This window comes from Agrilus planipennis, unplaced genomic scaffold (assembly GCF_000699045.2).
Source record: "Agrilus planipennis isolate EAB-ADULT unplaced genomic scaffold, Apla_2.0 scaffold422, whole genome shotgun sequence".
NCBI classification, from domain to species: domain Eukaryota; kingdom Metazoa; phylum Arthropoda; class Insecta; order Coleoptera; family Buprestidae; genus Agrilus; species Agrilus planipennis.
Window position 1 is genome coordinate 9,758 of NW_020439073.1, and position 14,022 is coordinate 23,779.

The 14,022-nt window shown below is 31.3% G+C and overlaps 4 protein-coding genes and 1 long non-coding RNA gene across 7 annotated transcripts in view; 4 read left to right on the forward strand and 1 right to left on the reverse strand.

Annotated features, from left to right (window-relative positions):
- The first annotated feature begins 152 nt into the window (after nt 1–152).
- On the forward strand, nt 153–1,555 carry LOC108743298 (WD repeat-containing protein 89). 2 transcript variants are annotated; one of them, XM_025977170.1, is made up of 6 exons: nt 153–388; nt 463–503; nt 564–689; nt 748–929; nt 997–1,269; nt 1,321–1,555. In XM_025977170.1, the coding sequence occupies exons 1-6, from the start codon at nt 255–257 to the stop codon at nt 1,552–1,554; spliced, it is 990 nt and encodes a 329-aa protein (XP_025832955.1). In that variant the 5' UTR covers nt 153–254; the 3' UTR covers nt 1,555. The 2 variants fall into 2 exon arrangements, with proteins under 2 accessions (XP_025832955.1, XP_025832954.1); XM_025977169.1 differs by having other exon boundaries at nt 463–689.
- Nucleotides 1,556–1,633: 78 nt separating this feature from the next.
- On the forward strand, nt 1,634–2,021 carry LOC112905209. The gene is made up of 2 exons (XR_003231630.1): nt 1,634–1,869; nt 1,944–2,021. It is a non-coding gene; the product is annotated as an uncharacterized LOC112905209 (long non-coding RNA).
- A 119-nt stretch (nt 2,022–2,140) lies between these two features.
- LOC108743287 (adenylate cyclase type 10) overlaps nt 2,141–14,022 on the forward strand; it is a gene marked incomplete at its 5' end in the record, with an annotated part of 25,864 nt that continues 13,982 nt past the window's right edge. The window contains 16 exons of the mRNA XM_025977177.1: nt 2,141–2,222; nt 2,288–2,563; nt 2,621–2,835; nt 2,911–2,980; nt 3,210–3,311; nt 3,565–3,784; nt 3,909–4,105; nt 4,172–4,406; nt 4,484–4,751; nt 4,807–5,049; nt 5,134–5,402; nt 5,471–5,623; nt 5,706–5,775; nt 5,827–5,956; nt 6,010–6,145; nt 10,005–10,161. Of these exons, the coding sequence (XP_025832962.1) occupies nt 2,141–2,222; nt 2,288–2,563; nt 2,621–2,835; nt 2,911–2,980; nt 3,210–3,311; nt 3,565–3,784; nt 3,909–4,105; nt 4,172–4,406; nt 4,484–4,751; nt 4,807–5,049; nt 5,134–5,402; nt 5,471–5,623; nt 5,706–5,775; nt 5,827–5,956; nt 6,010–6,145; nt 10,005–10,161 (2,823 nt within the window). The remainder of the gene's footprint in view (nt 2,223–2,287; nt 2,564–2,620; nt 2,836–2,910; nt 2,981–3,209; nt 3,312–3,564; nt 3,785–3,908; nt 4,106–4,171; nt 4,407–4,483; nt 4,752–4,806; nt 5,050–5,133; nt 5,403–5,470; nt 5,624–5,705; nt 5,776–5,826; nt 5,957–6,009; nt 6,146–10,004; nt 10,162–14,022) is intronic.
- On the reverse strand, nt 6,281–11,612 carry LOC108743291 (DNA replication licensing factor MCM4). Its single transcript, XM_018478808.2, has 13 exons — nt 11,230–11,612; nt 11,005–11,171; nt 10,261–10,464; nt 9,966–10,200; nt 9,670–9,912; nt 9,367–9,595; nt 8,908–9,137; nt 8,621–8,850; nt 8,287–8,447; nt 8,109–8,226; nt 6,784–7,025; nt 6,503–6,716; nt 6,281–6,443 (listed from the first exon to the last, which is right to left on the reverse strand). The coding sequence occupies exons 1-13, from the start codon at nt 11,423–11,425 to the stop codon at nt 6,348–6,350; spliced, it is 2,565 nt and encodes an 854-aa protein (XP_018334310.1). The 5' UTR covers nt 11,426–11,612; the 3' UTR covers nt 6,281–6,347.
- LOC112905207 (WD repeat-containing protein 89-like) lies at nt 12,050–13,699 on the forward strand. 2 transcript variants are annotated; one of them, XM_025977168.1, is made up of 7 exons: nt 12,050–12,285; nt 12,360–12,400; nt 12,461–12,586; nt 12,645–12,826; nt 12,894–13,166; nt 13,218–13,412; nt 13,514–13,699. In XM_025977168.1, the coding sequence occupies exons 1-7, from the start codon at nt 12,152–12,154 to the stop codon at nt 13,571–13,573; spliced, it is 1,011 nt and encodes a 336-aa protein (XP_025832953.1). In that variant the 5' UTR covers nt 12,050–12,151; the 3' UTR covers nt 13,574–13,699. The 2 variants fall into 2 exon arrangements, with proteins under 2 accessions (XP_025832953.1, XP_025832952.1); XM_025977167.1 differs by having other exon boundaries at nt 12,360–12,586.

Sequence of the window (14,022 nt, forward strand, 5' to 3'; positions counted from 1 at the left end):
TATACTATTATGATTTATTAAAGTTGATTAGTACCTTAAAATATAACAGAAAATTTTAAAAAAATTAATTTGCTATAATTATTAAAACATTGAATACAGATAATACCATAGGATAATACCAATGATACTCTATGGGTCTATGAATGAAACAATGAAACTGTTTTTATTGTTAAAAAAACCATAATGAACTTTAACCTAAATTTTTCTACCATCATTTTAAATTCTTTAGTTTAGTTTTTAAAAGATATATTGAAATGATTTCTGATGATTTTGATGGCGATATTGGAGATTCGGAATTTATTAAAAGTATTTTCGAACATAAATGTGAATTAACCCAAAACATTAATTCCTCTAAGGACAATTATGTTTTGCATATTGCACCCAAAGGGTAAATTATTATTCGATAGTTTCCTTTTTTACAGCATTTCTGAAAATAATACATGATAATCGTATTCGTTTTAGAGGAAGGAATAACGGAAACATAGCAGTAGCATATTCTAAAGGTTATATAGATATATTTAAGCTTTCAAATGAAGTTATCAAAAATACTGATACATTAATAGTTCCAGAAAATATAATAGACATTGATTTTTCAAAAGAAAATAAAGATCTACTATTTATTGCTAAAATGAATGGTAAAATTGATGTTTATGATTTAAGATGCAATATCACTGTACAACAATTCTCTGGTACCCATAGCAGAACAATAATAGAGACAATAATATTTAATACTTATGTTTTTTGTAGATACGACATCAAATACGAATAATTTTCGTAACTTAACGTGTCTTGCCTTATCTCCATCTAGTACACTTATTTCTGCAGGCACCGAACTTTATGAAGGTGATGCTTTTATATTATTCTGGGATTCACGTAAAACAACGTTTTTGGGAGGATACTGGCAATCTCACAAAGATGATATAACGCAAGTAATATATTTTTTATTTGTAACCTTTTTTATAATTTCATGTACTATTGAATTATTCTTTCGCTCAGGTTAAATTTCATTCAAATGATCCCAATAAGTTGGCATCAGGTAGTACAGATGGATTAATTAATATTTATGATATTTCACATTCCAATGAAGATGAAGCCTTAATTGATACTTTTAATACTGAATCGTCGGTGGAAAGTATTATGTGGTGTAAGGAGAAAAATAAAGATCACATTTGTTGTGCAACTCATACATGTGAAATACAACTGTGGTCTACTAATACTGGAAACTTAACAAAGTCCTTTAGCAGAAAAAAACTATCACTATCTATTCAAGTATGAAAATGAAGGTGGAATGAAATAATTTACTTGCTATTCTGTTTTTAGAGAAAATCTGAAGCTCACTGTTATGTGGCATCTGTTTATAGAAATTTTCTTGATCAAGTTTTTATATTAGTAGGTTCTAATTTTGAAAAAGACAAGTGCATGAGAACCCTAAAAGTTAGTGGTAATGAACTTGAGCCTATATATCTTTTACCTAAAAATGAACAGATTATCAGATGTTCGTGGAATGATGCTAAGGTATATCCATGTAATAATATTAAAGTTACAAGCAATTGACTTAATTATTAAAACATTGAATACAGATAATACCATAGGATAATACCAATGATACTCTATGGGTCTATGAATGAAACAATGAAACTGTTTTTATTGTTAAAAAAACCATAATGAACTTTAACCTAAATTTTTCTACCATCATTTTAAATTCTTTAGTTTAGTTTTTAAAAGATATATTGAAATGATTTCTGATGATTTTGATGGCGATATTGGAGATTCGGAATTTATTAAAAGTATTTTCGAACATAAATGTGAATTAACCCAAAACATTAATTCCTCTAAGGACAATTATGTTTTGCATATTGCACCCAAAGGGTAAATTATTATTCGATAGTTTCCTTTTTTACAGCATTTCTGAAAATAATACATGATAATCGTATTCGTTTTAGAGGAAGGAATAACGGAAACATAGCAGTAGCATATTCTAAAGGTTATATAGATATATTTAAGCTTTCAAATGAAGTTATCAAAAATACTGATACATTAATAGTTCCAGAAAATATAATAGACATTGATTTTTCAAAAGAAAATAAAGATCTACTATTTATTGCTAAAATGAATGGTAAAATTGATGTTTATGATTTAAGATGNGGACGAAGTTATTTACGACGTTAATAATTACAACCCTAGAATTTACGATGCTTGTTTGCTTTTCGGAGATGTTTCAGGTGGCGCTTTTATTAAATTAACGTACTCTTTCAAAATATTAGTTATACCTAATATTTTTTAAAAGGTTTTACGAATCTCTGTGAACAGTATACGAGAAGAGCTACTGGTGGTGCATCCAAGTTGACGGTTGTTCTGAACAATTTTCTTGGTGGTTTAATCACTGAGGTGTTATCTCACAATGGAGACATCCTCAAATTTTCGGGAGATGCTTTCTTGTCAATGTTTAAAAGTTCATCGATGGAATCTTTAAGAGATGCTGTTCATTTAGCGATAGATGCTGCTGTTTCTATACAAAACACTTGTGGGACATACGTGACTGATACGGGATTACAGTTAAAAGGTAAAATAGAATATGTACGTCCAATAAATTCTCGACAATATTAATGTGTTGTTGTAGTTAAATTGGCCATTTCCTGTGGCCAAGTGGTTTTTTCATTAATAGGTAATGAAAAATATACACATTACATATGTACCGGGCAACCGATTTTTGATGTGAAAAAGGCGGAGAAAAAGGCCAAGGCAGGAGAAATAATAATAAATTACAGTGCTTGGGGCTATATTGGGGCAAACGAATATACTTTCGAACCACTCAATGATGATGTGCATATTAGGGTAAGTTAGTTACACATTTACAATCTGTTTACTTTTAATTTTTTGAAATTAAAGTTTTATTAAACTTTTTGTTAGGTTGTCAATTATGGAATAAACTGGAGAGCTGTGGGTGAAATGGAAAGAAGAATGACTGCTCACTATATAAGTATTTATATGTTTGATCAGTTATTAATATGAAAAAAAGAAATTATAACATTCCGTCAAGTTATTTTGCAAAAAAAAGTAAATTTACTGTTTTATACTGGGAAGTTGAATGTGTGGACCTCAAAGGTCGCAGTTTTTTTTTCACTATGACTCATTATATCGTACATGTATTTGCAAATATGTAAATCAAAATTAAAGGTCTGGAATCTAACTTAAACATGTAATTTAAGGAAAAATGGTATACGACACAACGAAGAATAAAGTTATTGCGTTTGCCACGGAAGAAGAACAGGAATACGTACACGATGAACCGTCTGTAGAAGATTTTGCTGGTAAATGTGACAATTTAATTTAAAAACTCCATAAATTTGCGCTTTTGATGTGCAACATCTTTCTACTTGTTTTCAAAATATGTAATGTAGATGAGAAACCATGAAAGTAAGTGGGAGTGTATCGGAAATGCATTAGAGGGAGGTAGAGGGATGCGCGTATGTGCTATGCAATCAATGCTGCCTGTATTTGACGCTTGAAAAGACAAAGAGAAAGACAATGACACAATGAAACTTAAATTTTTTTGTATTTTAGTAAGGCCATGTGTTAATGTGGCGGTAAAAAAGAATTTGAAAAATGATCTGAGAAAGTTTATTTTTGCCCCTGTAATAAGGGGCATTGACTCAGACGAACCTCTGGAATATTTAACCGAAATGAGACAAGTCGTTACAGTATTTATAAACGTTGTCGTCTACAAAATCGAAATACTTCACTACGTTAGAATTATCGACACAACATTTAAAACTGTGACCGGGTAAGGCAGATGTTACAGACATTTAAAGCAATGCACTTTCAACTTTTAAAATGATGTATTTATACAACCAACATCAAATTAGTAATGCCGTACGTACTTACATGCAGTTAACTTTATATTTTAGACTTGTGGAAGAGGGCAACGGCAGCGTGAATAAAATCTCCCTATTTGATAAAGATCTAATGATAATTGCTCTGTTCGGGCTTAGAGGTTTCAAAGATGAAAGCGAATGCCAAAACGGGCTTATATGTGCATACAAATGTCAGGAAGAAATATCAAAACTTGATTATGTTAAAATATGTTCGGTGGGTGTCACGACGGGTATGTATTAATTTAAAGCCACGTTAATATGATAAATTAGACGTATATTTAGATTTAATTTGTAAGGCATGGCATATTGCGGGGTGGTAGGGCACACTTTAAGACGAGAATACACAGTGATTGGTGTAAGTGTTAACAAAGCTGCTCGACTCATGATGGCATATCCTGGGAAGGTTGTGTGTGACCGAGAAACTTTTCTTCACAGTAAAATGGAAAATAGACACTTCATACTTCAGGAGCAGAGAAATTTAAAAGGAATTTCGCATGCAGGACCGGTCTACGAGTTCATTAAACATCCTGTGTAAGTATACTACAACATTACTATTGGCAATCTACAAATTATGAAATACATAACATAGCTGTATATGTATTTCTTAGGCCTTCGCCAGTAAGCGAAACATTGACTTCTTTACCAATGCTTGGCAGAAAAACGGAAATAAAACTCTATAAACATTTGTTGGAGACTTGCCTTGAAATAAGAAAAACTGAACTGAAATGTGGTAATTTGTATTTTAATCATCATTCCGTTATGATAGTAAAAGGAAAATCGAGACTTGGAAAAACTCGTTTATTGGATGAAATTATACGGTGCACACCTCCAGACGTCCCCGCTCATAAAATTTCCCTATCCTTTAAGGATAACAAGGTAAGAATCGTTTCGTAGCTTTTTCTGTTCCCAATACTAGAAAGATTATTTTTAGTTACAATTTAAAACAGTACAGTTAATATTCACATTTGCAATGGGCCTCGAAGAAACTAGCACAAAAAACGAAGTGAAACATAAGATCGTGTCTTATATGAAATCTTATAAAATACCGCAGATCCTTTGCTGTTTGAATAGCATTTTTAATATTGATATTGCTAAATCCGTTTACTATGTGTCCTTATCAAAAAAGGAAAAGGACATATTAACTAGAGATGCTTTCAGTCATCTTGCAGGCATAGTAAGTTGTATTTGTTGTGTAAATTGCAAATATAAAGTAGACATCCGTATATTTCTGTAATATGTAGGTATTACTGATTTACAGTGTTTCCGTAAAACGTATGTGATCGGTATTGACGATGGACAGTTTATTGACGATGACTCGTGGCTTCTTTTGAAACTGATGTTAGATTTGGAACTACTTTTTTTAGTCATTAATATCGGTCCGTATAGGTATTGCAGTCAATTTTTCAATACATTTGTAGAATGTAGAAAGGTTCGTGTGGTAGAGTTACAACAAATCGATAAATGGTATCATGCAGGTTTAGCGTGTCAGTTTTTAAACGTGCAAGCCATTCCACCAGAATTAGAAAAGTAAATACATCGTGTAACTATTTTAAATATTCGCCTTTATATTAAAGTTAGACACATTTTTTAAATAGATTGATCCAATTAAGAAGCGAAGGGAATCCCGGCTGGATAGAAAGTTTTCTCTTAACTCTTAAGCAAATTCATGGAATAGTTATCAAGCACGTCGACGAAAGCGTTTTCTCGGAATTGGGACTGGTGAAACCTCCCTCTTACATGTTGGGAAGGTATGTCTCGAAAAAGAAAAAGTATTGTTTATATAGGAAAGAATACTTGCGTTAAAAATTAATAATATATATTTTTTATTAGGATAGATTTAAAAGAAAGCTCTTCAGATTCCGACGAGGATAATTGGAGAATGTATAAACACTGCTTTTATGTAAATTATTAACTTATAAATTATATAAGGAAGGTAATTATTCAATTCTAGGAAAATGATCATGTTGAGAATAAGCAAGTTATTTCAGAAGGAAATGTCGTATTAAGTAATACAATGGCAATATGCCTCATGGCACCTGGCTGTAGTTTGGAAAATAACGATTTAGAATTATCAATGGACGGTGAGAATAAATTTTAGCGCGTTGGGTAGTTAAAAGTAGGTATTTTATTTTAGTTATGATTATGAAAACCTTCGATTCTCTTACATCCTACGAGCAACTTCTTCTGAAAATGAGCTCTGTAATAGGAAATCTATTTATGAGGGACATGCTCCTATATATTATGGGAACCGCTTCCAAGGAAAGGGANTTGTAATTTTTCATTTTTAGTCATAAGCTATGTCTACATTTTCTTTTCAATAATGATCCTTTTAAATTAAAATATTATGAATCATTTACTTTATCTTACTTTTTTCCCTACCTTACCAAGTATCATTAAGCAATATCTAAATTATCTCATTATTTGTTATTGGTGCTAATGTTATAGTTTTTTACATAACAAAAGGAACAAATTTTAACAAATCCTTATCGTGTTTCTACCCATGACGATTATATGACCGTCATCTTGTAAATCTTTTAGGGCATCTTCAAATTGTTCACGGATTATATTCTAAAATAGTTGTCGATATTTAGTTGAGTAATATTTCAAAATAGATAATAAATTCATACCAAGGAAGAATTTTCTCTTAATTCTTGGTACAGTTTTTGAAACTGAAGCACTGGTACTTTGCCTTTATTAGAATCGATCAGTTTCTTAACAGCTTCTGCCAATTCAATTCTTCGTTTACGTGCTGCACTACTTAAGCCAGTAGTTAAAATTCCAACATCTATTTTACCAGAAAGAGGATCTGTAGCTGATTGCTTTAGGGCTTCCCGATGAAGTCTGTAATGTCAAAACAAAATGTGAATTTCGTTTAGGTACTTGTAAAATTTAAATATTAGTCTCCTACCTGTAAGCTTCGTCGACATCTTCTACTGTGACAATATTTGAAAAACGCACTTTAGCATGAGCTTCTGATAATCGTATGAGAGATTCCAGTTGCCTTGGATAAGCAGAGATTTGGCCCCGTCCAGATCCTATTTTTCTCATATCTACATAGGCCTGTATCAGTTTTTGTTGGGCCTCTTCGCTTAGTTTTGGGTGTATGTTTTCTTTGGTGTACGCTATGTAATCTCTTAATATTGACATATCCTGAATAAAAAAAAATACGTGTAATCATACAACACGCTACTGAAGTGAAACTTCTTCAAACACACAAACATATCGGGATAGGGGTTAAGGAATTGGTTTAATGGTATTATTTGTACACTATGCTTCGAATGGGTGCAATGCTGATAGTAAATATACTATAGAATGTCTTTATTTACAACATTCATGCTTTTTTGTCATTAGACAATACAAACCGGCCCCCCGGCCGGTACCGCCGCAACCGCTATGTCCCTGCATTTTAAGTCTGTAATATCTTCGAAAATATTCATTTAAATTACATGCTGCAAAGGGTCATATTGATCTATATTAAATGCACAATGTATTTAAAAGTACTTAATTGGATAAGGATTAATGGTATATTGCTTAAAATCTCTTCGTAAATAAGCCATTATTTCTCATAGAAAGTAAAGGATAAAAAATTATTATTGTGGGTTATCCCTAAGAGATAGACATATACTATCGCGGACTTTTTTGTAGACCTTTTTAAGATGTACAATAGTGTAGTACATTATTTTTATCCATCTCGGAAGGTTCAGTCAGCGTTTTTGCAATGTAAGCGTAAAAAATGTGTTTATTTACGACATCACATTAGAAACCTTTAAAATAACTAGTGTTTCTCTACTATACACGAACTTACCCTACCGTGCGTAAAGAAGTTTCACTTCAAAAAAAAAAATACAACGTGTAATTATATAACAAGCTACTGAAGTGAAACTTCTTCAAACATACCGGGATAGGGGTTAAAGAATTGGCATCAGTGGCGTCGTTTCGGCTGTAGAGTGTAGGCACACATACACAAACACATACAAATACATTCATACATTTTGTTAGGGCTACACTTTACATGCAGGAGTTGCCTGTAATGAACGTTGCATTAAAGCGCGCTCACGGCTCAAGCGATCCCCACTACGAACTCTACTACGTGGCCGAGTAGAGGGGGGACATCCGTTGCATGATTTCGTTACATGGCAAGTCGCATGAGACGAACTTACCCTACCGTGCGTAAAGAAGTTTCACTTCAAAAATAACTTATTTCATCATTCTTGTTCTAAATGTACTTCTTACCAATACGTCATCGTCTTCTCCTGATTTTGATTTGTAATATAAAGATACTAAGTGACGAGCAAGTCTCCTATCAAACGCTTCATTCTGAGGGTCCAATATGAGGAATATCAGGTCGAAACTTAAATAGCAAAATTGTTATTTAAACCTTTTCGGTGAAAATTTTAACTCGAAATATTACCGGGACATTAATGTGTGAGGTAATTCAACATTTTCTATTATAGTTTTATTTTTGTTCCATTGTGATTCGGAGGGATTTGCAGCCGCCAATATCGATGTACGAGCATTTAACTGACAAATAATCCCTGCTTTTGCGATACTTAACGTTTGCTGTTCCATCACCTATGTATGTATATTAAAATACAAAAAACAGTAATTAATAAGATGTTATGTAAAATGTGCTTATGCTGGTTAAATAAATATAAATATTATAATACAAACACACACACACACAGTAGTTTATGTACCTAGTAATAATGAATAAAAATAAATAAATAAAATACCGCACTACCGACCTCATGTAATACACTTCTGGTTGAATCGTTCATTTTATCAAATTCGTCAATACAACAAATACCATTGTCTGCTAACACCAAAGCCCCAGTTTGTAATACTAACTGTCTGGTTTCGGTGTCTTTTGTAACATAAGCAGTAAGTCCCACCGCCGACGATCCTTTGCCAGATGTATACTGACTTCTTGGGACCAAATTGTAGACGTATTGCAACAGCTGGGATTTGGACGTGCCTTAAAATTAATGAACTTATTGATTGTGCTTTTGTATTTGTTATGCATTTCACAAACCTGGATCTCCACAGAGAAGAATGTTTATTTCCGATCTGAAATTTGTTCGGCCAGATGTAGCGAACTTTTTCTTTGTTCCACAAAACAATTGCAAGAGGATTCCTTTTTTTATATCGTCGTTTTCGTAAATTGAAGGCGCTATGGATCGTGCCAGACGTCGATAGACATCTGGTTTTTGAGACAACAATTGAAGAAGTTCAATCCTTTCTGGTGAAAACATATGATCTTTTCTGAAATTTCACGAACAATTTTTTTTAATTAACGTAAATAAATAAGAAAATGCTTTATAATGTTTCAAAAGTTTAATAGTAGGTACTCTGCAAAATTGTTTCGAATTGTTGTGTAGAGTTTTTTTATTTACACTTCACAAAAGGAGTTCATCGGTGAACACCAAACACAGTGAAATTTATTAAATTTTTTTTTCAACATTTTTGCCCAAAATTATAATTTAAATTTTACCCTTCTTCTTGTTCGTAAAGCCTTTTAGAATCAATTTTTCTGAAGTGCAAAACATCAACATGAGTCTTGTAAACGGCACGTAGGTTCCTCATTCGGGGATTAACTTGCAGAGCTTGAGCACGATATATTCCCGTTACAGTGACTCTATCGCCGGGAGAAACGCTGTCAACCAAATCGTTATGTGCAAAAAGAACAACAGTATGAGGTGTTTGACCTGCTGGCATGTCGTCTTAAAAAAAGCATATGTACTTCCACCTACTTTACAATAAATTAAATAATAATTAAGCATTACATGATATTTACCTGGAGATTCCTGTAGTTTAATCATTTGTTTATCAGTAAATTGTGATCTGTTATGGATGAGGGTAAAACAGTGGTTGGTGTTGCAGTTACTGCAAAGAGTGGGTTCTGCTATACGTCCCCTATCTATCTCAACAGTAGTAGTAAAAGAACAAACTATGCATTTGAAAAACGCCTCACGCATTTCCGGAATTATATTCGAAGCTCTTATAACCATGCCGCTTATAGTTATCAATTGATCAATGTCTTGAAATGCAAAAAAAAAATTAAAACAAGATATTAAATATCTAATTTCTCACCTTCGGGATTTAAGGATCTCATGTTTCTCGTCTTTTTAGCATTATATGGTCGCACTTGTATCTGATGTTCCAAAACTGCTGCGGGGAAGCGTTCGTAAAACATTTCGTTTACGATCATGTCAAACACGGGAATAACTTCTTGCGGATAGGAAATCAATTGACGATAAAGATTGGCGTCAAAGGTTTCTATATGAAGGCAGTTTACATTTAAAAATGGTTCTTCTAAAGTGTGTATCTGCAATATGTACATTTTTATAAGATATTGAAATTATTTTTATCACTTTAGGTTCATTACTTCCTCAAGTTTTTGCAAATACAAAGGTTCATTTAAATTCGTTCTTTCCGACACTTCATCTTCTTCCGCTGTTAGATCGATGTATCGTAAAATGAACTGTTTAAATCGATCCTTGCAGTGGGCAACTGATACATCTGTTCCCCAAATAATTAAATGAGGAGCAGGACTATCTGTTGATTCCTGACTTTCAGGAATGCCATCTAACTATAATACATGTATAACAATTTCCTTAATAATATTATTTTATCTTTACAGTATTATATCAGATCTCATTTTATGTTTTCATGTAGAGCCGAGTAATGGATTATAAAAACAAATTAAATTTTCCTTTTTCTTGTTTTCAATAAAGAACAATAATTATGGTTAAATGGAAAATTCTGATTATCAAATATCAATTATAATTAAATTACAAGTTTGCATATTAATACAAAATAAAGGTAAATAACATATATGTTATTACAGAATGATAATAACATTATAATTATTTTATAATGAACATAAATAACTCAATTTCCACCACTTAATTTTTAATCTTGACAATGTTTTACCCTACAAGGGTATTTTCAGAAGAAGTAATTATATCAACATCATCATCAATGCTTCTTCTAAAAATGCCCATGTAGAATGAACAACTGTTAAAAATTAAAAATGAAATAGTAGAAGTTGTACTGTATTTACTTATTGTCATAATGCATTCCAATTTTCATTACATCTCCAAAAACAATTATAATTTGATAAACTTACCCCTTCTGAACCAACGTTAACCTGTCTTATTCTCTTATCTGTTCTAATATCAGATCTCATTCTAATAGGGGTACCTCTTATACCTGACCTTGGTCCTACAGATCCCAATGAACTAGGTGTACCATAATTTAAAGGTGAACTTAAGTCAATATTCTTAATTGGAAAACCTAGTAACATGTTAAGTAATATGCATAAGTAAGATTTTTATCTATTTAATTTAGTTACCTGCTGCAGGACTAGTGGGAACAATACTTGGAATAGGAGAGGTTGCATTAGTATTTACTACATTTTCGTTTTCAGGTCTTCCCCAACGCATAGGGGTTGTAACAAAATCAGACGAAGGAGATTCTTGATCTCGTCTAGACAGTGTTTGAGATACATTTTCCTGATTAGGAGTTGCTGGAGCTCTTGGTGAAGACATTTATATAAAACTTAGTTTTCACTTCACTAATAAATGTAGTCGGACCTATATCTAGATTAACTACTTTATTTTTATAAACAATGAATATTTTTGAGTTATTTCTGTATAAAAGTAATTACAATGATTTTATAAACAGAATACTTCCACCCTCGAAGAAGAAATTGTGAGGTTATCTAATTAGATGAATTGGTTCATAGAACTGTGGTTTAAAATAAAAACCCGCCAACATGAATGCACAGATGTGCATAGAAATATAGAGTGCTTTCCAACAAGCGTATGTTAATGTAACACAAATTGCTCAGTTCAAGAGCAAAGTCGGTTTGTGTAATGATTTTAAAACTTCAAAATTATATTTATCAAAGAACGTTTGAGTCTACAGTGGAAGTGGCTTTGTGTGACTTTGTTTATGTTTCTCCCATTGCACAGAATAAATTAGAACTGAAGACCTACAATTTATTCTATTGAAAAATAATATACTATTATGATTTATTAAAGTTGATTAGTACCTTAAAATATAACAGAAAATTTTAAAAAAATTAATTTGCTATAATTATTAAAACATTGAATACAGATAATACCATAGGATAATACCAATGATACTCTATGGGTCTATGAATGAAACAATGAAACTGTTTTTATTGTTAAAAAAACCATAATGAACTTTAACCTAAATTTTTCTACCATCATTTTAAATTCTTTAGTTTAGTTTTTAAAAGATATATTGAAATGATTTCTGATGATTTTGATGGCGATATTGGAGATTCGGAATTTATTAAAAGTATTTTCGAACATAAATGTGAATTAACCCAAAACATTAATTCCTCTAAGGACAATTATGTTTTGCATATTGCACCCAAAGGGTAAATTATTATTCGATAGTTTCCTTTTTTACAGCATTTCTGAAAATAATACATGATAATCGTATTCGTTTTAGAGGAAGGAATAACGGAAACATAGCAGTAGCATATTCTAAAGGTTATATAGATATATTTAAGCTTTCAAATGAAGTTATCAAAAATACTGATACATTAATAGTTCCAGAAAATATAATAGACATTGATTTTTCAAAAGAAAATAAAGATCTACTATTTATTGCTAAAATGAATGGTAAAATTGATGTTTATGATTTAAGATGCAATATCACTGTACAACAATTCTCTGGTACCCATAGCAGAACAATAATAGAGACAATAATATTTAATACTTATGTTTTTTGTAGATACGACATCAAATACGAATAATTTTCGTAACTTAACGTGTCTTGCCTTATCTCCATCTAGTACACTTATTTCTGCAGGCACCGAACTTTATGAAGGTGATGCTTTTATATTATTCTGGGATTCACGTAAAACAACGTTTTTGGGAGGATACTGGCAATCTCACAAAGATGATATAACGCAAGTAATATATTTTTTATTTGTAACCTTTTTTATAATTTCATGTACTATTGAATTATTCTTTCGCTCAGGTTAAATTTCATTCAAATGATCCCAATAAGTTGGCATCAGGTAGTACAGATGGATTAATTAATATTTATGATATTTCACATTCCAATGAAGATGAAGCCTTAATTGATACTTTTAATACTGAATCGTCGGTGGAAAGTATTATGTGGTGTAAGGAGAAAAATAAAGATCACATTTGTTGTGCAACTCATACATGTGAAATACAACTGTGGTCTACTAATACTGGAAACTTAACAAAGTCCTTTAGCAGAAAAAAACTATCACTATCTATTCAAGTATGAAAATGAAGGTGGAATGAAATAATTTACTTGCTATTCTGTTTTTAGAGAAAATCTGAAGCTCACTGTTATGTGGCATCTGTTTATAGAAATTTTCTTGATCAAGTTTTTATATTAGTAGGTTCTAATTTTGAAAAAGACAAGTGCATGAGAACCCTAAAAGTTAGTGGTAATGAACTTGAGCCTATATATCTTTTACCTAAAAATGAACAGATTATCAGATGTTCGTGGAATGATGCTAAGGTATATCCATGTAATAATATTAAAGTTACAAGCAATTGACTTAATTATTAAAAAAGAAACAACTATAATTTTGTCATTATTATTACTAACATTAATTTTAGGGTAATTTATTAATCACAGGAGGAGAAAAGGGAATATTAAATGTATGGAAGATTTCATAATAATACATACTTAAATGTGCAACAAAAGTTAAAAATTACTAATGCTTATGATAATAAATAACAGATAAATGTAATACAACTTTAATGGCATTAGTTATCTGTTTTTTTGTTATTTAAAAATTTTAAATAAACCCCATTTTCAAAAGTTTACATGCTTTATTAAATCATACTATTTTCTGCAGGAAGATATTTGAGCGAATAGATTAACCATCGATTATTACTAAATTAATATATAATAATAAAAATCTGATTTGCCCTACATGTGTAATATGTAAGTTTGACAAGACAAACGGAACGTACAAAATAAAAGAATAATTGGCGAATAAGATGGCGGAGGTATTAAATGCAGAGGATATACCTCACCTCCTGACATCAATTATAAATTTCGTAAATATCAAAAATGTTTATTGTATGAATATCTTTATCGTTTAAATAATTTTAATATAAAA

Bases quoted from the DNA above. Each gene is read 5' to 3' on its own strand.
- LOC112905207 (XM_025977167.1), top strand. From the start codon at position 12,152: ATGATTTCTGATGATTTTGATGGCGATATTGGAGATTCGGAATTTATT. The intron at 12,286-12,359 runs GTAAATTATTAT...TATTCGTTTTAG, and splicing joins TTGCATATTGCACCCAAAGG to AGGAAGGAATAACGGAAACA. The intron at 12,587-12,644 runs GTACCCATAGCA...TGTTTTTTGTAG, and splicing joins CACTGTACAACAATTCTCTG to ATACGACATCAAATACGAAT.
- LOC108743298 (XM_025977169.1), top strand. From the start codon at position 255: ATGATTTCTGATGATTTTGATGGCGATATTGGAGATTCGGAATTTATT. The intron at 389-462 runs GTAAATTATTAT...TATTCGTTTTAG, and splicing joins TTGCATATTGCACCCAAAGG to AGGAAGGAATAACGGAAACA. The intron at 690-747 runs GTACCCATAGCA...TGTTTTTTGTAG, and splicing joins CACTGTACAACAATTCTCTG to ATACGACATCAAATACGAAT.
- LOC108743291 (XM_018478808.2), bottom strand. From the start codon at position 11,425: ATGTCTTCACCAAGAGCTCCAGCAACTCCTAATCAGGAAAATGTATCT. The intron at 8,851-8,907 runs GTTTGTGAAATG...ATTAATTTTAAG, and splicing joins TCTTCTCTGTGGAGATCCAG to GCACGTCCAAATCCCAGCTG. The intron at 6,717-6,783 runs GTAGGAGACTAA...TTGACATTACAG, and splicing joins GATGTCGACGAAGCTTACAG to ACTTCATCGGGAAGCCCTAA.